General features: G+C 44.3%; 1 protein-coding gene across 2 annotated transcripts in view; it reads left to right on the top strand.

Moving 5' to 3' along the window:
- adck5 (aarF domain containing kinase 5) overlaps nucleotides 1-21594 on the top strand; it is a 92200-nt gene that overhangs the window by 48006 nt on the left and 22600 nt on the right. For both annotated transcript variants that reach the window (XR_005942594.1, XM_041183755.1), the window contains exons 4-7: nucleotides 5535-5610; nucleotides 8742-8942; nucleotides 9599-9739; nucleotides 16160-16273. Coding sequence is in view for 1 of the 2 variants with exons in the window: in XM_041183755.1 (XP_041039689.1) it covers nucleotides 5535-5610; nucleotides 8742-8942; nucleotides 9599-9739; nucleotides 16160-16273 (532 nt within the window). In the remaining variant the exon portion in view is untranslated. The remainder of the gene's footprint in view (nucleotides 1-5534; nucleotides 5611-8741; nucleotides 8943-9598; nucleotides 9740-16159; nucleotides 16274-21594) is intronic.

Here is a 21594-nt window from a genome sequence, read left to right as displayed (position 1 = left end):
TTGAAATATAAGCTGATTTAAGGTGTGTGGGGGGGGCGGAGAGAGAGAGAAGTGGAGGGGGGGGTGTGGTTGTAGGGACAAACAAGCAGTGATAGAAGCAGATCATCAAAAGATGTCAACAACAATAGAACAAAAGAACACATAGGTGTTAAAGTTGGTGATATTATCTAAACGAATGTGCTAATTAAGAATGGATGGTAGGGCACTCAAGGTATAGCTCCAGTGGGGGTGGGGAGAGCATAAAAGATTTTAAGATATTTAAAAATAATGGAAATAGGTGGGAAAAGAAAAATCTATATAATTTATTGGAAAAAAAAGGAAGGGGGAAACAGAAGGGGGGTGGGGATGGGGGAGGGAGCTCACGACCTAAAGTTGTTGAATTCAATATTCAGTCCGGAAGGTTGTAAAGTGCCTAGTCGGAAGATGAGGTGTTGTTCCTCCAGTTTGCGTTGGGCTTCACTGGAACAATGCAGCAAACCAAGGACAGACATGTGGGCAAGAGAGCAGGGTGGAGTGTTAAAATGGCAAGCAACAGGGAGGTTTGGGTCATTCTTGCGGACAGACCGCAGGTGTTCTGCAGAGCGGTCGCCCAGTTTACGTTTGGTCTCTCCAATGTAGAGGAGACCACATTGGGAGCAACGAATGCAGTAGACTAAGTTGGGGGAAATGCAAGTGAAATGCTGCTTCACTTGAAAGGAGTGTTTGGACCCTTGGATGGTGAGGAGAGAGGAAGTGAAGGGGCAGGTGTTGCATCTTTTGCGTGGGCATGGGGTGGTGCCATAGGAGGGGGTTGAGGAGTAGGGGGTGATGGAGGAGTGGACCAGGGTGTCCCGGAGGGAGCGATCCCTACGGAATGCCGATAGCGGGGTGAAGGGAAGATATGTTTGGTGGTGGCATCATGCTGGAGTTGGCGGAAATGGCGGAGGATGATCCTTTGAATGTGGAGGCTGGTGGGGTGATAAGTGAGGACAAGGGGGACCCTATCATGTTTCTGGGAGAGAGGAGAAGGCATGAGGGCGGATGCGCGGGAGATGGGCCGGACACGGTTGAGGGCCCTGTCAACGACCGTGGGTGGAAAACCTCGGTTAAGGAAGAAGGAGGACATGTCAGAGGAACTGTTTTTGAAGGTGGCATCATCGGAACAGATGCGACGGAGGTGAAGGAACTGAGAGAATGGGATGGAGTCCTTACAGGAAGCTGGGTGTGAGGAGCTGTAGTCAAGGTAGCTGTGGGAGTCGGTGGGTTTGTAATGGATATTGGTGGACAGTCTATCACCAGAGATTGAGACAGAGAGTTCAAGGAAGGGAAGGGAAGTGTCAGAGATGGACCACGTGAAAATGATGGAGGGGTGGAGATTGGAAGCAAAATTAATAAATTTTTCCAAGTCCCGACGAGAGCATGAAGCGGCACCGAAGTAATCATTGATGTACCGGAGAAAGAGTTGTGGAAGGGGGCCGGCATAGGACTGGAACAAGGAATGTTCCACATACCCCATAAAGAGACAGGCATAGCTGGGGCCCATGCGGGTACCCATAGCCACACCTTTTATTTGGAGGAAGTGAGAGGAGTTGAAGGAGAAATTGTTCAGCGTGAGAACAAGTTCAGCCAGACGGAGGAGAGTAGTGGTGGATGGGGATTGTTCGGGCCTCTGTTCGAGGAAGAAGCTAAGGGCCCTCAGACCATCCTGGTGGGGGATGGAGGTGTAGAGGGATTGGACGTCCATGGTGAAGAGGAAGCGGTTGGGGCCAGGGAACTGGAAATTGTTGATGTGACGTAAGGTGTCAGAGGAATCACGGATGTAGGTGGGAAGGGACTGGACAAGGGGAGAGAGAAGGGAGTCAAGATAACGAGAAATGAGTTCTGTGGGGTAGGAGCAAGCTGAGACGATCGGTCTATCGGGGCAGTTCTGTTTGTGGATTTTGGGTAGGAGATAGAAGTGGGTCGTCCGAGGTTGGTCGACTATCGGGTTGGAAGCTGTGGGAGGAAGATCTCCAGAGGAGATGAGGTCAGTGACAGTCTTGGAAACAATGGCTTGATGTTCAGTGGTGGGGTCATGGTCCAGGGAGAGGTAGGAGGAAGTGTCTGTGAGTTGACGCTCAGCCTCCGCGAGGTAGAGGTCAGTGCACCAGGCAACAACAGCACCACTCTTGTCAGCGGGTTTGATGACAATGTCAGGGTTGGATCTGAGAGAATGGAGTGCAGTAAGTTCAGAGAGAGACAGGTTATAATGGGTGAGAGGAGCAGAGAAATTGAGACAACTAATGTTGCGCCGACAGTTCTCAATGAAAAGATCAAGAGAAGGTAAGAATCCAGAGGGAGGGGTCCAGGTGGAGGGAGAATATTGGAGATGGGTAAAAGGATCCGTTGAACTGGGAGAGGACTCCTGCCCAAAGAAGTGAGCCCGGAGACGAAGACGGCGGAAGAAGAGTTCAGCATCATGCCGAGCCTGAAATTCATTGAGGTGAGTGCGTAAGGGTATGAAACTAAGTCCTTTGCTGAGCACTGAACGTTCAGCATCGGAGAGGGGAAGGTCAGGGGGTATAGTGAATACACGGCTGGGGTTGGGATTGGAAGATGAGAAGTTGCTTGGTGCACAGACTGAGGAAAGAAAGCGGTGAAGATATCTCTGCGAGAGAATTGTTATGGTATTTGTCTCAGTGATTGAGAATGAGGATTTTGAATGAGCGGTGAAAGGTGGAACAAGGTGAGATGCTCAAAGTAGGAAAAAGTGCCAGAAGAGTTGGTCAGGCCAAGTTGTGATTTGGTGATAACCATATGGCTACTGCAACGGTCTGGTAGGGAAAGCGGTCAAAGGTGTGGCCGGGTGCAGAGGTTTTATCTTCGGGGAAGGTGGATTCAACTGTGGATTAGGCCATCGCATCCTTGTTTTCAGAATCTTAGATTCTGGAAAAGTCCCAGAGGATTGGAAAACTACCAATGTAGCACTTAACTATATGCCAGTTAGCTTAACATCTGTCATTGGGAAAATGTTAGAGTCTATTATAAAAGATGTAGTAGCAGAGCATTTAGAAATACATAATATAATCAAGCTGAGTCAGCATGGCTTCATGAAGGGGAAATCATGCCTGACAAATTTATTAGAATTCTTTGAGGAAGTAACAAGCAGGATAGATAAAGAGGAACCAGTAGATGTAATATATTTGTAATATATTTCCAAAAGGCGTTCGATAATGCACTGCACATAAGGCTGCCTAATAAAATAAGAACCATGGTGTTGGGGTAGTATATTAGCATGGATAGAGGATTGGCTAACTAACAGAAGACAGAGAGTTGGAATTGGGGGGGCATTTTCAGATTGGCAACCTGTAACAAGTGGATCGTCATAGGGATCAGTGCGGGGCCACAATTATTTACAATATATATTAATAACTTGGATGAGGGAAATGAATGTACTATTGCCAAGTTTGAGATGACACAAAAATAGGTGGGAAGGTAAGTGGTGAGGATGACACAAGGAGTCTACAGAGGGATATAGACAGGTTAAGTGACTGAGCAAAAACTTGGCAGATAGAATATAATGTGGGAAAATGTGAGGTTATGCATTTTGGCAGGAAGAATAGAGGAGCTGAATATTATTTAAATGGAGAAAGACTGCAGAAAGCTACAGCACAGAGGGATTTTGGGGTCCTTGTGCATGAATCCCAAAAAAGCTAGCATACAAGTTCAGGAGATAATAGGGAAGGCATATGAAATGTTGTCCTTTATTTCAAAGGGTCATGCATGAATCCCAAAGGAGCTAGCAACAAGTTCAGGTAATAGGGAAGGCAAATGGAATGTTGTCCTTTATTTCAAAGGGAATGGAGCATAAAAATAGGGAAGTCTTACTAAAGCTATACAAGGCATTTGTTAGACAACACTTAGAATTCTGTGAACAGTTTTGGTTCCCTTATCTAAGGAAAGATATAGTGGCATTGGAGGCAGTCCAGAAAAGGTTCACTAGGCTGATCCCAGGTATGGAGGGACTTTCTTATGAGGAGAGGTTGAGTAGGTTGGGCTGGTACTCATTGGAGTTTAGGAGTATGAGAGGTGATCCTATTGAAACATATAAGATTCTTAGGTGGCATGACAAGGTAGATGCTGAGAGGTTGTTTCCCCTTGTGGGAGAGTCCAGGACCAGAGGACATAATCTCAGAGTAAGGGGTCACCCATTTAAGACAGAGTTGAGGAGGAATTTCTTCTCTGAGGGTAGTGAATCTGTGGAATTTTTTACCGCAGAGGGCTGTAGAGGCTGGGTCGTTAAGTATATTCAAGGCCAAGATAGACAGATTTTTAATCGATAACGAAATCGGGTTATGGGGAAAAGGCAGAAAAGTGGAATTGAGGATTAACAGATCAGCCATGATCTCATTGAATGGTGGAATGGATTCGATGGGCTGAATGGCCTACTGCTGCTCCTGCATCTTATGGTCTTATGAAATAGGTATGGTGAAGTCCAGAAGCTATGTGAAGTACAGGATTACAGGGCAAAAGAAATGGTAAAGTTGGAGGTCACCGTAGGGTCCAGAATCTAGGTAATGTACTATGGCTCGTTGGAGTGAAACTCTGGCCAGGAACCAGACTGTAGCTGAAAAAGCAGTAAAACTAGTAGGCCAATCACAGACTTAGCAGCGAATGACAACAATGAGGGAAGGCTGTGGACTGATCAAAGTTACTTAAAAAAAAATTAAGCAATTGATTAGCAGAGCAGTGACACAGCAGTTGACTTATCAAATTACCCTGTATCCCATGTGCATTTGCCTTCTTTATAAGTCTCTCATGTGGGAGAACTACGGTGTAGTTCAGTTCCAGTGAAGAAGTGTAATCTTGGTGTCCGCAGAATTCAGAATTTGGAAGCCAAAAATTTTGAACAAAGATCCAGAACTCGCAAAGGAAAGCAGCGTGTGTTCGTGGGATGGGCAATGATACTTTAAACTAGCAGTTTACTAGTTGTTAGGGCTAAGGTGTGCTTTCTATTAGAGTCTGGGGAACCTACAATGGAATAGAGGAAATGCAAAGGATGGCCCCAAATGGTCAAGGATGGAGGTACGGAACAAAGAACTGCCTGGTGAGCTGACAGACAAGGAGCCACTTTTGAAAAAAAATATAAAAAACCTTCCTTGGGTAAGATCGGAACTGTACACACCACTCCAGGTGACATCTTACCAAAGCTCTATATAATTGCAGCAAATTGCACCACAACCCCGTATAAGGGGTAGGAAGAAAAATGGAACTAAAAGTGATGGAGTTGGGAACTGACCAACAGCTAGAAGGCTAACATCCTCTTTTTGCCTTCCTAAATACTTGCTGCACCTGCATGTTAACTTCTTATGACTTCTGTACATGAGATTATAACATTTTGAACAAAATTTCTCTAATACTTGAAGTTTGGGCCATGTGCACAACATTAAAACATATTCCAATAGGGCAATGTTTCTATAGGGCTTTGCAGGATGATCTCAATGGGAGTGCTGGAGGAATGGAGTAAGTTTGTTAATGTACAAATTCACCTGAATGGCCTATACTTGTCTTTCCAGATCCATTTACTTTGGAATAAAAATCTCTACAGATTACTGGTGGACAATTAATGTTAAACTACATGGAATGGATGAGGTAAGCTTTGTATTTTCGATGTTAACTTAATGAAGTTTAATAAAGTGCCACATAATAGGCTTGCCAGCAAAATTGAAGCCCATGGAATAAAAGGGACAGTAGCAACAATTTATATAGTGCCTTTAATGTAATGAAATTTCCCAAGGTGCTTCACAGGAGCCTTATTAAACAAAGTATGTCACCATGTTACGTAAGGAGATATTAAGTCAGATGTCCAAAAGCTTGGTCAAAGAGGTAGGTTTTATGGAGTGTCTTAATGGAGGAAGGAGGTGTAAGGAGGGTATTCCAGCTCTTGGGTCCTAGGCAACTGAAGGCACAGCCACTAACAGTGGAGTAATTTTCATTGGAAATGCACAATAGGGCAGAATTAGAGGAGTGCAGATACCTAAGGGTTGTGGGGCTGGAGGAGATTATAGAGATAGGGAGGAGAGAGGCCTTGGAGGGATTTGAAAACAAGATGAGAATTTTAAAATCAAGAAGCTGCTTGACCGGGAATTAATGTAGGTCAGTGAGCATTGGGATGTTAGAGAAACAGGACTGGGTGCGAGTTAAGACAGAGGCACCAGTGTTTTGGGTGACCTAAGTGTATGGAGGGTAGAATGTTGAAAATCAGCCAGGAGTCTAGAAAAGTCGAGTCTAGAGCTAACAAAGGCATGGATGAGGGTTTCAGCAACCGATGAATTCAGATAGACAAAGTCAGGTGACATTATGGAGGTAGAAGTAGGTGATCTTAGTGCTGGGGTGAAAATGAGGTTTGGAAGCTCATCGTGGGAACAAATGTGACATCAAGGTTACGAACAGACTGGCTTAATCTTGGACTGTTGACTGGGAAAGGAATAGAGTTGGTAGCTAGGAGTTTGGAGCTGGGACCAAAAACAATGGCTTCCCAATATTTAGTTGGAGGAACTTTCTGCTCATCCGCACTGAATGTCAGATAAGCAGTCTGATATTTAGCAACAGTAAAGGAGTCAATATAGTGGTGGTAAGGTAGGATTGGGTGTCATCATTGTACATGTGAAAACTAATGCTGTGCCTTTGGATGATGTTGCCATATGATGACACCGAGGATCAGCATGCAGATGAAAAATAGGAAGGGGCCAAGGATAGATCCTTGGTAATGGTGCAGGAGCAGGAAAAGATGCCATTGTAAGTTATTCACTGGCTACAATTAGATAGGTGGATACAGATGAGAGCAGTCCCACCCAGCTGGACAACAGCGGAGAGGTGTTGGAGGAGGATGATGTGATCAACTGTGGTAAGGCCCACAGACAGGGTGAGAAGAGGAGGAAAAGTTTTGATCCTAGTTTGGGAAAGGTTTGTGACTAATGCCTTACCAAGTGAATACTTGAAGAGAGTATTCAGTCACTTTTCTGAGGTCATCCTTTTTGTCCATTTCAGTATTATGTGCTGACAGTACCTGATGTCTGTTCACTGCCGTTGTAGCCTCTTAATTTCCTCTGTTTCTTCTACAATAACTTTAGTCCATCCAGTATCCTAGTTTCTTTGCCTTCCCTCTGCACTTGTCTCCATGTCGTGACAACGCCATTCTTGATTGTACTAGTTATGAAAATATTTAGTTCATGGTTCATGTTAATATTTTAGAGGTAATTTTTAGCTCTGGGAAGATTAAAATTTAACTGTAGAAAATGGAATAAATGCAATTAAAGCAACTTGGAATCTATTGCACTCAAAACACTTGGGTCATGTTGACTTGAGGGGTTAACAGCTAGAAAGGTAAAAGCCATAAAACAGACGGTGGGCGTACTTAAATGGAGAACTGGAGATATGGTGTCCACACTGCTAGCAAAGAAATGCAGTCCAGAGAGATGTTTTGTTTTGGGAGTCAGAGCTAAATTAGTTTAAAAGCATAGTTAACCTGAAAGGCTACATTATCATGGAGATAGATGGAACTTAAGGTTCTCTGGTTTCAATTTAACTGAGTGTTCTGCAGCAGGGGAAAAGGCTGGGAGAGGAACTTAGTTGCAGTTTGGACCAGGTGTGGTTTATAGCTCACGGAGAAAACCTGGAAACTGTTCGCAGTCTCCAGGCATTTAGGGCTTAGAGAAGTCCTGGAGAGCAGAGAAAGTGGGAGAAGGTCATTGGTTCCGTGCTGGAGAGGGTGAGGGCTCAGAAGAAGCCCTGGGAGCCATTTATAACTCAGTGCGGCCAAGAGACTGGAGTTCAGAGAAATCCTGGGGCAGTACCAGCTTAGTGAAACTAGCAGTCTGCAAAAGAGTTGGAATAGGAAGCGAGAGTGCAGCCTTGTGAGACCCATGGTACAGTGTCATGAGAAGAGATTGAACCATCGGGAGGTGAGCAGTCATTGAGGTAGTCCGAGTTGGGGCGGCTTTTGAAGTAATTCAGAGGCTACATCTTCGAAAGTGAAGAGTTGAAATCCCTCGTGTGAGAGAGAACATTTTAACAAGATTTTGTGACTCATGGTGGTCACTGGTATCTGGGCGAATTGCTGAGAAATCCATGGGATCTCTCTTGGTTGCATCTGCCATTTAATTTGCAGGTGGTTTCTTCAAACACAATTTGCCTGTTAATTCATATTTACCTTGTTAATTCTGAATGTTAAGAGCTTAAGTTGGATATTGTAAATTGTTTTATTTTTCTGAATTTGTATAGAAAAGTTTATTTTGTTTGTTTATAACTGTGGAATCTTGTGTCTTTATTCTCTTAGTCAGTACCTGGGATTTGAAACTTTGCCTGCTTTAAACAAAAGGTTGCTGGTCCCTAACTGGGTTGTACTTTGTCACATCTATGTCCAATTGAGAAAGCAATTAGTTTACTGTCTTATCTAAAAGAGAGCACTTCTGACAGTGCAGCTGTTCCTCAGTATGTAGTAGAGTGTGCACCTGGATTATATGCTCAAACCACTAGAATGGGATTTGAACCTTTTGCCTCAGAGAGGAGAGAACTACCCATTGAGCCAAGGCTGACTTAGTGTCACTGAAGTCATTTAGCTAGCAGCTCAACATATCTGAAACTAAAAAACTAAATTTTCCTTTTTAAAGGTTAAATGTAAAAATCAGTGATTGAAAGACTTGTTTTATTTTGATGTCTGCTCTCTAAGAGACCATGTGGTGATCTGTTGTAAGTGTTGTGTTCTTCTTGGATTCTGTCAGAACAGCCAGGACTTCATAGACACAATGTCCGCCTGCCACCAGCGAGGGGCAGACCTCATCGTGGAGGGAGCAATTAAGAACTCAGGTTTGTACATCAAGCTGGGGCAGGGGCTGTGCGCCTTCAACCATCTGCTCCCGCCGGAGTACACCAACACTCTGCGAATTCTAGAGGACAAGGCCATCAACAGGAGGTACAAGGAGGTATGTCTGTTTGTGTTACCCTTTGTGAATTATGTTATCATTAGAGGTAGAACTAGGAACTCCTGGCTTTTCATGCCTGCAGAGTTGGCATTAAACACCTCTCAGTACAGAGCCTGGTTAGGTCAGAATCCAGCTTCCTGTCCACACTGCATCAAAACTTTCCTGAGCTCCAACCTCAAACATGCAGATTCCAATGCAGCCATCTTCCAATATGCATTTCCAACCACACCCATTCATATGACTTGTCTAAGTCTTTGTGCCTGTTAATGTAAAATTGGAGGCCACTTCATGCTGAGCTCCAAGAATCAGCTCACACTTGTTCAAACTCATCTGACCGAAGATTCTTGGAGCTAGACAAGACAAGGCATTCCTGTGCAAAGTGGTTCTGTCGGGTCAGAATCTGACCCATTGCACCAACATCTTCTCTGGGCTGCATTTGAACTAGGTGAGAATTTGACCCAATGCACCATTCATTGTCTAGGTTGGATTTGAACCAAGTCAGAATCTGATCCATTTCACCACCCTCTCCCAGACTAGATCTAAACCAGTTGAGAATTGGACCCATTGCACCACCTATTCCCTTCATCAAGAACCTACTTCCTTGCATTATATGTATATATAAAAGACAGTGTAACCTTCTCTTCTGACATTGCCAGGTCGATGCATTGTTCCTTGAAGATTTTCAAACCACTCCGGATAAGTTGTTCAAATGCTTCGACCAGAAGCCATTCGCAGCTGCCAGTCTATCTCAGGTCCACAAGGCAGAGCTGTATGATGGGACATCAGTGGCTGTTAAAGTAGGTACATTTGGTAGCAGTGATAGCAGTAGCAGGTATCACAGGCTAATCTTAGACTCCAAAATCATTGCTTGACCAATTGATACCAAAATAATAAATGTTGTAATCTGCTTCAAACTTCAAATATTTCACCGTGTTATATCTTCTCAAGTTTGAGTGGTGTAGTTGTTACTGAGATTACCAGTCCATTTATAGGAACAGGAGAAAACCATTCAGTTCCACAAGCCTGTTCCTCCATTTAATGATAAATGACTGATCTTTATCCAAACACCATCCACCTGCCTTAGCTCCTTCTATATCTCTGTCTAGCAAAACTTTATTAATCTCCGATTTTAAATTATTAATTGAGCTAGCAATGAGCTTTATGTGGGAGACAGTTCCAAACTTCTTATCACCCTTTTATGTGGAAAAAGCATTTCCTAACTTCACTGCTGAATGGCCTGGCTCTGATTTTGTCCCTTTGTCCTAGACAATCCCACCAGTGAAAAAATCTCTATCTATCCAATCAATTCCTTACAAAATTCTCAAAACTTCAAATCAGGGGTCACTGTTTAAAAATAAGGGATTGCCCATTTAAGACAGAAATGAAGAGAAATTTTTTTTCTCACAGAGGGTTGTGAGTCTTTTAAACTCTCCTCCACAAAAAGCAATGGAAGTAGAGTTTTTGAATATTTTTAAGGCAGAGGTAGATAGATTCTTGGTAAGTAAGGGGATGAAAGGTTATAGTGGGTTGGTGGGAATGTGGAGAAATCAGATCAGCCATGATCTTATTGGCTGAGGAGGCTCAATGGGCTGAGTGACCTATTCCTGCTCCTAATTCGCATGTCCATATATATGTAAATCATCCCTTAATCTTCTTTATTTCAGGGGATTTAGTTTACATAATCTAATCCTTTGAACTCTGGAAACATTCTGGTGAATCTTCACTAGATTCCTTCCAAAACCAATATGAAAAAGTGTTGTGTCCAGATCTTTACACAGTCTTCCAGGTGTGACCTAACCATTGCTTTGTGTAGCTGCGGTAACTTTTCCTCCACTTTATATTCTTACCCTCCAGCTATGAAGGCTAACATTCCATTGGCCTATTTGAGTACTTGAGTACATTATAGTGATCTGTGCACTTAATTTATTATGAGGTGGATCAGCTAGCTTTAAAATTCTCACTGTAACGACAGTACCCAGTGACTTTTACATTTGGCACAGTTTCTTCCCCCATGCTGGAACATTTTAAATACATTGAAATGCTTTGGGACTAGAGGTTTACACAGACTGTGCAGGGGGCATCTGAGTGGGGCCACACGCCAGTGTTCATTCTGTACTGAGATACATCTCCAAACACATTCTGCAGGACCGTGAATAGGGAGCGGGTCCTTGAACAATGAAGAGAATGCAAGTTAGGAGGAAATTAATAAAGAAATAACTTGCATTTCTATGACACCTCTCACAAGGTAAAAGACCGCGAGAGGAGCCGGGAGTTCAGAAAGAGCGTGAGAGGAGCCTGGAGAACAAAAAGAGTGCAAGAGGAGCTGGGAGAGGTTAAAACAGCGAGACTTCGGGACAGAGAGGTTAAAACAGCGAGACTCAAGTAGGATTAAGGGTAAAATAAAAGCAAGGGTCCATATTCTGTTCAGTTAAGATATGTCTGGGGAGCTCAGTCTGGTGATTTGCACATCCTGCGCTATGTGGGAAATCCTAGATGTTCCTGGCAGTCTGGATGACCATCTGTGCAGGAGGTGCCTCCGACTGGAGCAACTGGAGCTCTGGGCTTTGGAGCTTGAGCGGCAGCTCGGGGCGCTACGGTGCATTCACGAGGCTGAGAGGTTCATGGATAGCACGTTTCAGGACATGGTCACCCTACAGCTTAAGAAAGTGCAAGCAGAGAGGGAATGGGGACCAGGCAGATAGTGAGGAAATCCCCTGAATGCATCTCACTCGCAAACTGTTTTTCAGCCTTGGAAAACGGTAAGAGTGACGGTTCCTCTATGGAGGCCAGCCAGAGCCAAGGTCATGGCACTGTGGGTGGTCCAGCTGCCCGAGGGGTGGGGTGGAGGAGGAAGAAGTGTGGATGGGTAATAGTGGTAGGGAATTCGTTATCGAGGGGAGTAGACAGGTGCGTCTGCGGCCGTAGACGTGACTCCAGGATGGTATGCTGCCTCCAGGGTCAAGGATGTCATGGAACAGCTGCAGGGCATTCTGAAGGGGGAGGGTAAACAGCCAGAGGTCATGGTCTATGTTGGGACCATGACTCAGGAAGAAAGAGAAATGAGGTCCTGCAAGCAGACTTTAGGGAGTTAGGTAGGAAATTGAAAAGCAGTACTTCAAATCTAGTAATCTCCAGATTACTCCCGATGCCATTCAGTAGTGAGTATGGGAACAGAAGGGTAGAGCAGATGAATATGTGGCTGGAGACATGGTGCAGGAGGGAAGGCTTTAGATTCCTGGGGCATTGGGACCATTTCTTGGGGAAGTGGGACCTGTACAAGTTGGACAGGTTACGTCTGAACAAGAACGGGACCAACATCCTCGTGGGGAAGTTTGCGAATGCAGTTGTGATGGATTTAAACTAAATTGGCGGGGGATGGGATCCTGAAAAGTAGTTCAGAAGGGAGAGAAGCTGAGATGGAATTAGAAGCTAAAACGCTAGTAAGTGAGTCTGGAAGGCAGAGGAAGCATAAGCTCTAAGAAATAAGTGAGTTTAGCAATGCTAAATGGGATATATTTTAATGCAAGGAGCCTGAGGAATAAGGTAGATGAGCTGAGAGCACAGATAGGCACGTGGGAGTATGATATAGCTATAACCAAGACTTAGTTAAAAGAGGGGCAGGATTGGCAGCTCAACATTCCTGCTTATAGGGTATTCAGATGAGATGGGGGGTGGGGTGTCACAATATTGATCAAGGAATCGATTATTGCAGTGAGAAGGGATGATATCTTGGAAGGATCATCAAATGAGGCCATATGGGTAGAAGTAAAAAAACACAAAAGGGGCAAACACACTGTGTACTATAGGCCCCCAAATAGTCAGGGAGAGATAGAGGATCAAATATGTAATCAAATTTCAGAGAATTACAAGGCTGTATTTGTTGGGGATTTTAACTTCTAAACATTAACTGGGATAGTTTTAGTGTGCAAGGTAGGGAGGGAGCAAAATTCTTAAGTTGCATCCAGGAAAACATTTTTAGCCAGTACGTAGAAAACCCAACAAGGGAGGGGGCAATTCTGGACCTAATATTCGGTAGTGAGCCCAGGCAGGTGGAAGGCGTATCAGTAGAGGAGCAATTTAGAGATAGTGACCATAACTCAGATTTCGGATAGTTTTGGAAAAGACTAAGGTTGGGCCGGGAATAAAAGTTCTAAACTGAGAAAGGCTAATTTTGCTAAGAAGAGATACGATTTCGCCCAAGTGGAAAGGGAGCAGCTACTTGCAGATAAAACTGTGTCAGAGCAGTGGGAGGCATTCGAGGAGGAAATAGTGAGAGTACAGGGCGAATATGTTCTCATAAAGACAAAGTGGGGGACAAAGTCCGGAGAACGCTGGACGTCAAGGGACATAAAGGTTATGGTTAAGAAAAAAAGAGAAGCTTATGCCAGATACTATGGGCTCAATACTGCAGAGTCCCTAGAGGAGTATAAAAAGTGCAGGGGGTAACAAAAAGGAAATTAGGAAAGCTAAGAGAGTGCATGAGAAATCATTGGTGGATAGAATAAAGGAAAACCCAAAGGCGTTTTTTAAATATATAAGGAGCAAGAGAATAACTAAGGAAAGAATAGGGCCAATTAGGGACCACAGAGATAATGTGCGTGTGGACCCGGAAGATGTGGGTACAGTCCTCAATGAATACTTTGCGTCGGTCTTCACAATAGAAAAGGACGACGCAGGTATAGACTTCATGGTGGAGGACTGTGAAATATTAAGGAAATTAACATAGAGAGAGAGGAGGTGCAAGCAGGTTTAGCAGCCTTAAAAGTGGATAAATCTGTAGGGCCGGATGAGATGTATCCCAGGCTGTTGAGGGAGGCAAGGGAAGAGATATCAAGGGCCCTGGCAGTAATATTCAATTCTCTCTGGCCACAGGTGAGGTGCCAGAGGAATGGAAGACTACTAACGTTGTCCCATTATTAAAAAAGGGAGAAGGGGATAGACCAGGAAATTACAGCCAGTCAGTCTAACCTTGGTGGTGGGGAAGTTAATAGGAAGAATTCTGAGGGACAGAATATATCTATACTTGGAGAGACACGGATTAATCAGGGATAGTCAGCGCGGATTTGTTAAGGGAAGGTCGTGTTTGACAAATTCGACCAAATGTTTTGAGGAGGTAACCAGGAATGTTGATGAGGGTAATGCATTTGATGTGGTCTACATGGACTTAGCAAGGCTTTTGATAAGGTCCCTCATGGCAGACTGGTTAAGAAAGTAAGAGCCCATGGGATCCAAGGCAAAGTAGCATGTTGGATCCAAAATTGGCTGAGAGGCAGGAAGCAGAGGGCGATGGTAGAAGGATGCTTCTGTGACTGGAAGTCTGTTTCCAGTGGGGTTCCACGGGTTCAGTGCTGGGGCCCTTGCTGTTTCTGGCATACAGAAATGATTTGGACTTAAATGTAGGGGGTATGATCAAGAAGTATGCAGATGACATGAAAATTGGTAGGGTGGTAAATAGTGAGGAGGATAGCCATAAACTGCATGATGATATCAATGGCCTGGTCAGTTGGGCAGAGCAGTGACAAATGGAATTCATCCCATAAAAGTGTGAGGTAATGCACTTGGGGAGGGCTAACAAGGCAAGGGATTACACTATGAATGGTAGGACCCTGGAAAGTACTGAAGATCAGAAAAACCCCGGTGTGCATATCCACAGATCCCTGAAGGTAGCAGGGCAGGTAGATGAGGTGGTAAAGAAGGCATATGGCATACTTGCCTTTATTAGCTGAGGCAAAAAATACAAGAGCAGGAGGGTTATGCTGGAACTGTATAAAACGCTGATTAGCCCACAACTGAAGTATTGCATGCAGCTCTGGTCACCACATTACAGGAAAGATGTGATTGTATTAGAGCGGATGCAGAGGAGATTTACCAGGATGCTGCCTGGGCTGGAGGGCCTGAGCTATGAGAAAAGATTGGATAGGCTGGGGTTGTTTTCTTTGGAGCAGCGAAGATTGAGAGGGTACCTAATAGAGGTATATAAGATTGCTGGGCATAGATAGGGTGGATGGGAAGACACTTTTTCCATTAGTGGAGGGGTCAATAACTGGGGGCATAGATTCAAAGTAAGAGATAAAAGGCTAAGAAGGGAGTTGGGGAGAAATCTTTTCACCCAGAGGGTGGTGGGAGTCTGGAACTCACTGCCTGAAAGGGTGGTTGAGTCAGAATGTTGAAGAAGTATTTAGATATTCACTTGCCATAGCCTCCAGGGCTATGGGCCAAGTGCTGGAAAATGGGATTAGTGTAGTCAGATCTTTGTTGACCGGTGTAGACACGATGGGCTAAATGGCCTCCTCCTGTGCTGTAAACGTCTATGAGTCAAGCTTGGGATGTCCCAAAGCGCTTCATGGCCAATGGGTAGTTCCTTTGAAATGCAAGCTCAGTACCAAACAAGCTTTGCCTTTCTCCCCCTTTGCATTCCTGCAAACCTCTACCTCCTCCACTCCCACTAATGGCCACAGCCACCTTTCAGATGTTGATCTGATCTGCTGAACTTTTCCATTTATTTCTGTTCATAAAATTGCATTAGCAAATCTCAGTGGTGATGCTAATGATGAGCTGCAGGATGTGGTGCAAGATCATTGTATGTTACACAGGGAAAGATCACAGAGATCACAAGTGGTGGGCAGAAATTCCAGCTGGCAGCATGGTGAGATGTGCCCAGGGAAGTTGTTTTGCTGCATGTGATTTTTGCTGCAAGCAATTTTTACACAACAGGCACACTTGAAGTGTGGGACACGCTAAGCACAGAAGACTTGCATTTGTATAGCCCCTTCCATGATCACCGGAAATCTCAAAGCACTTTACAGCAAATGAAGTAGTTTTGAAATGTAGTCACTGTTGTAACCTAGGAAATGGAGCTGCCAATTTATGCACAGCAAGCTCCCACAAACTGCAATGTCCAGATAATCTGTTTGTGACGTTGATTAGCCAGGACACTGGGGATAACTCCCCTACTCTTCCTCAAAATAGTGACCATGGGATCTTTTCCATCCATCTGAGAGGACAGATGGGGTCTCTGTTTAACGTCCCATCTGAAAGACAGTACCTTGGCAGTAGATCACTCCCTCAGTATTGCATTGAAGTGACAGTCTTGATTTTTGTTTGTGCTGCAGTGGAACTTGAACCTATGTCCTTCTGACTCAAGAGGCTAACTTCTTTCTTAACTCTGCTTGTAAACTTACAGTTCAATTGCATTTTAACTCCTCCTCTTGCTCCAGGTGCAGTTCATTGATCTACGGGATCGATTCGATGGAGACATTATGACACTGGAGTTTCTCTTGGGTCTAGTTCAGTTGATGCATCCAAAGTTTGCATTCCGCTGGGTCCTTCAGGTAAGTGTCCCCTGTCCTAATGGAAGGGTTGGAATGTTGATTGTAGAATGTTACCTTCTAGATCATACAGCAGTATTTATTACAATCAATGTCCTTGATGGTGTAAGGTTTTTTAAAAAAGAGAAATGAAAGAGAGGCAGTCGATCCATTTGTTTCCCAATCACTTGAGTAATATCTCTTCCCAAGGGATGTATATGGATCAGATAGAACAGTCTTTGGACAGGTCCTTATTTCAGACTCTGGCTGTTTTAACCACCTCAAAACAGGCAGCATCTTAAGTTGCCGTTTGTTTCCAGACTGCAAATTCCAGCATAGTGCAAACATGTATCACTCGTCTTGAAATCAGTATTCTTCAAAACTTATTTAGATCAATTGATCAGCCTTGGTTCAAACATGGACAAAAGAGCTGAACTCCCAAGGTGAGGTGAGAGTGACTGCCCTTGACATCAAGGCAGCATTTGATGAGTGTGGCATCAAGGAGCCCTAGCAAAACTGGAGTCAGTAGGAATCAGGGGGAAAAGTCTCTGCTGGTTGGAGTCATACCTAGCACAAAGGAAGATGGTTGTGGTTGTTGGAGGTCAGTCATCTCAGCTCCAGGACATCACTGCAGGAGTTCCTCAGGGTAGTGTCCTCGGCCCAACCATCTTCAGCTGCTTCATCAATGATCTTCCTTCCACCATAATGTCAGAAGTGGGGATGTTCACTGATGATTGCACAATGTTCAGCACCATTCACAACTCCACAGATACTGAAGCAGTCCATGTCCAAATGCAGCAAGACCTGGACAATATCCAGGCTTGTGCTGACAAGTGGCAAGTAACATTCGCACCACACAAGTGTCAGGCAATGACCATCTCCAACAAGAGAGAATCTAACCATCACCTCTTGATGTTCAATGGCATTACCATCACTAAATCCCCCACCATCAACACCCCGTGGGTTACAGTTGACCAGAAACTGAACTGGACTAGCCATATAAATACTGTGGCTACAAGAGCAGGTTAGAGGCTAGGAATTGTGCAACGAGTAACTTGCCTCCTGACTCCCCAAAGCCTATCCACCATCTACTCCCTGCTTGCCTGGATGAGTGCAGCTCCTACAACATTGAAGAAGCTGGACATTGTCCAGGACAAAGCAGCCCATTTGATTTGCACCACATACACAAACATTCACTCCCTCCATCACTGACACACAGTAACAGCAGTGTGTACCATCACAAGATGCACTGCAGGAATTCACCAAGGCTTCTTAGACAGCAATTTCCAAACCCACAACCACTACCGCCTAGAAGGACAAGGGCAGCAGATAGATGGGAACACCACCACTTGGAAGTTCCACTCCAAGTCACTCACTCACCATCCTGACTTGGAAATATATCGCCGTTCCTCCACTATCTCTGGGTCAAAATCCTGGAACTCCCTCCCTAACAGCACTATGGGTGTACCTACACCACATGGACTGCAGCGGTTCAAGAAGGCAGCTCACTACCACCTTCTCAAGGGCAACTAGGGATGGGCAATAAATGCTGGCTCAGCCAGCGAAGCCCACATCCCATGAATGAATTTAAAAAAAAAAGAACTTGCATTTCTCAACTTCAGTCCATCTCAAAGTATTTTACAACCAATGAAATACTCTTGAAACAAAAATAAAAATACCTGGAAAATCTCAACAGGTCTGACAGCATCTGCGGAGAGGAACACAGTTAACGTTTTGAGTCCGTATGACTCTTCAACAGGACTAAGGAAAAATAGAAAAGAGGTGAAATATAAGCTAGTTTAAGGGGGGGGGGTGGTGGGACAAGTAGAGCTGGATAGAGGGCCAGTGATAGGTGGAGGTAGCTAAAAGATGTCATAGACAAAAGGACAAAGAGGTGTTGAAGGTGGTGATATTATCTAAGGAATGTGCTAATTAAGGGTAGAAAGCAGGACGAGCAAGGTACAGATAGCCCAAGTGGGGGTGGGGTGAAGGGAAGGGATTGAGATAGGCTAAAAGGTAGAGATAAAACAATGGATGGAAATACATTTAAAAATAAAGGAAATAGGTGGGAAAAGAAAAATCTATATAAATTATTGGGAAAAAAGGGGGATCGGAAAGGGGGTGGGGGATAGAGGAGAGAGTTCATGATCTAAAATTGTTGAACTCAATGTTCAGTCCAGAAGTCTGTAAAGTGCCTAGTCAGAAGATGAGATGCTGTTCCTCCAGTTTGCGTTGAGCTTCGTTGGAACAATGCAGCAGGCCAAGGATGGACATGTGGGCATGAGAGCAGGGTGGAGTGTTGAAATGGCAAGCGACAGGGAGGTCTGGGTCATGCTTGCGGACAGACAGAAGGTGTTCTGCAAAGCGGACACCCAGTCTGCGTTTGGTTTCTCCAATGTAGAGGAAACCGCATTGGGAGCAGCGAATGCAGTAGACCAAATTGAGGGAAGTGGAAGTGAAATGTTGCTTCACTTGAAAGGAATGTTTGGGTCCTTGGACGGTGAGGAGAGGGGAAGTAAAGAGGCAGGTGTTGCACCTTCTGTGGTTGCATGGGAAGGTGCTGTGGGAGGGGGTTAAGGTGTAGGAGGTGATGGAGGAGTACTCCTGAAGTGTAGTCACTGATGTAATGTAGGAAATGCGACAGTCAATTTGTACACAGCAAGGTCCCACAAACAGCAATGGGATAATGACCAGGTAATCTGTTTCTTCGTGATGTCTGAAATAAATTCCTGCCAGGACAACGCAGAGAACTCCCCAGCTCTTCTGCAGCATGGTGCCATGGGATCGTTTTTGACCACCTCAGAGGGCATCTGAAAGATTACATACCCAACAATACTCCTTCAGTACTGCATTGGATCATTAGTCTGGACTATATGCGCTCAGGTCTCTGGAGTAGAATCCAAATCCGTGATCATTGAACTCAGTAGTGAGTGCCACCAGCTGAGTTACGTCTGACACAGCTGCCTCAAACCTGGTACTACCTAAACAAATGAGTTAATGCTCCAGTGAAGTGCCTTGGGGTATTTTACTGTTTTTTATTCTTTCACAGCACGTAGGCATTGCTGGCAAGGCCAGCTTTTATTGCCCATCCCCAATTGCCCTTGAGACAACTGAATGATTTGCTAAGCTAATTCAGAGGGCAGTTAACAGCTAATCACATTAGTGTGCATCTGGAGTCACATAATATGCAATAGTTTTTTTTGACTCAGTTGCTCCCTGTTGCAAAACATTCCTTGCTCCAGTGGCCTCTGCATAAATAAATTCTTCTGAGATCTCACATCACTCTCTTGGCGAGTTGATGACTCTTGTTGATGATCCTTCTTAAATAATGGCAATCCTTGGCCCTTTATTCATCTCATATAATACTGCAGGCACTGGAAATCTGAAACAAAAATTCAGAGACCAAACTCTCTACCCCAAAGGGCTGTGGAAGTTCAGTCATTGAGTATGTTCAAGACAGAAACCGATAGCTTTTTGCACGCTAATGACATCAAGGGATGTGAGAATAGTGGGAAAAATGGCGTAAGAGGTAGATGATCGGCCATGATCTGTTTGAATGGCAGGGCAGGCTCAACGAACCGAATGGTCTACTCCTGCTCCTATTTCTATTTAGGCCAGGCCGGGAAAGGACAGTAAATTTCCTTCCCTAAAGGATGTTAGTGAACCAGATGGGTTTTTAATGACAATCTGGTAGTTTCTGATTACTACTATTGATGTTGCCCTTTTATTTAATTAATTAAATTTAACTGCCATGATATAGATTGAAGTCATGATTCTAGATTATTAATCCAGGCCTTTGGATTACTCGTCTAGTCATGTAGCCTCTATGCTACCATACCCTGTAATGATAATGTTGAAAGCATAAGAAGGCATGTTGCTGTTGAATAATCAAATCTCAAATTTGCAAGGTCACATTTAGCATCTACTGGCTAAGAACATAAGAACTAGGAGCAGGAGTAGGTAATTCAGCCCCTCAAGTCTGCCCCGCCATTCAATACGATCATGGCTGATCTCATTCTGGCCTCAACTCCAATTTCCCACCCCCTCACTATAACCTTTCAACCCGTTACTAATTAAAAATCTATCTCCTCCTTAAATTTATTCAGCGTCCTGGCATCCACTGCACTCTGAGGTAGTGAATTCTACAGATTCACGACCCTTTGAGAAAAGTAATTCCTCCTCATCTCTGAATAAAATCAACCACCCCTTAGCCTAAAACTATAGCCTCTCGTTCTAGAATGCCCCACAAGGGAAACAACTTTGTCTATCCCCTTTAGCATCTTATATACCTCAATTAGATCTCCTCATCCTCCTAAACTCTAGCGAGTATAGGCCTAAACTGCTCAATCTCTAAGACAAGCCCCGCATCTCTGGAATCAATCTAGTGAACCTCCTCTGAACCGCCTCCAATGCAACTACATCCTTCCTCAAGTAAGGGGACCAAAACTGTGGACAGTACTCCAGGTGCAGTCTCACCAATGCCTTGTACAGTTGCAACAACACTTCCCTATCTTTATACTCTATTCCTTTAGCAATAAGTGTCAAAATTCCATTAGCCTTACATATTACCTGCTGTACCTGCATACTAGCTTTCAGCGCTTCATGCACGAGAACACCCAGATCCCTCTGCACTGAAGCATTCTGAAGTTTTCTCTCCATTTAAATAATGTCACCTTTTTATTCTTCCGACCAAAATGGATAACCTTACACTTATCCACGTTAAACTACATCTGCCAAATTTTGGCCCATTCACCTAACCTGTCCATATCCATTTGTAAATTTTTTATTTCTTCTTGGCCGGGTGGTTAACAGTGAGGTTGAGTGTCTTGGGCTACAGGAAGATATAGACGGGATGGTCAAATGGGCAGATAAGTGGCAGATGGAATCTAACCCTGAAAAGTGTGAGGTGATACACTTTGGAAGGAATAATTTGACAAAGAAGTATTCAATGAACGGCATGACACTAGGAAGTTCTGAGGAACAAAGGGATCTTGGCGTTTGTGTCCATAGATCTCTGAAGGCGGAGGGGCATGTTAGTGGGGTGGTGAAAAAGGCATATGGGACACTTGCCTTTATCAATCGAGGCATAGATTACAAAAGTAGGGAGGTCATGTTGGAGTTGTATAGAATTTTAGTGAGGTCACAGCTGGAGTACTGTGTGCAGTTCTGGTCACCACATTATAGGAAGGATGTGATTGCACTGGAGTGGGTGCAGAGGAGATTCACCAGGATGAAACATTTAAGTTATGAAGAGAGATTGGATAGACTTGGGTTGTTTTCGTTGGAGCAGAGAAGACTGAGGGGCAACCTGATCAAGGTGTACAAGATTATGAGGGGCATGGACA

Source organism: Carcharodon carcharias, chromosome 3 (assembly GCF_017639515.1).
Source record: "Carcharodon carcharias isolate sCarCar2 chromosome 3, sCarCar2.pri, whole genome shotgun sequence".
Classification (NCBI taxonomy): Eukaryota; Metazoa; Chordata; class Chondrichthyes; order Lamniformes; family Lamnidae; genus Carcharodon; species Carcharodon carcharias.
The sequence above is the reverse complement of the archived record's forward strand: the minus strand, read 5'-3'. Positions and strand labels throughout refer to the sequence as shown.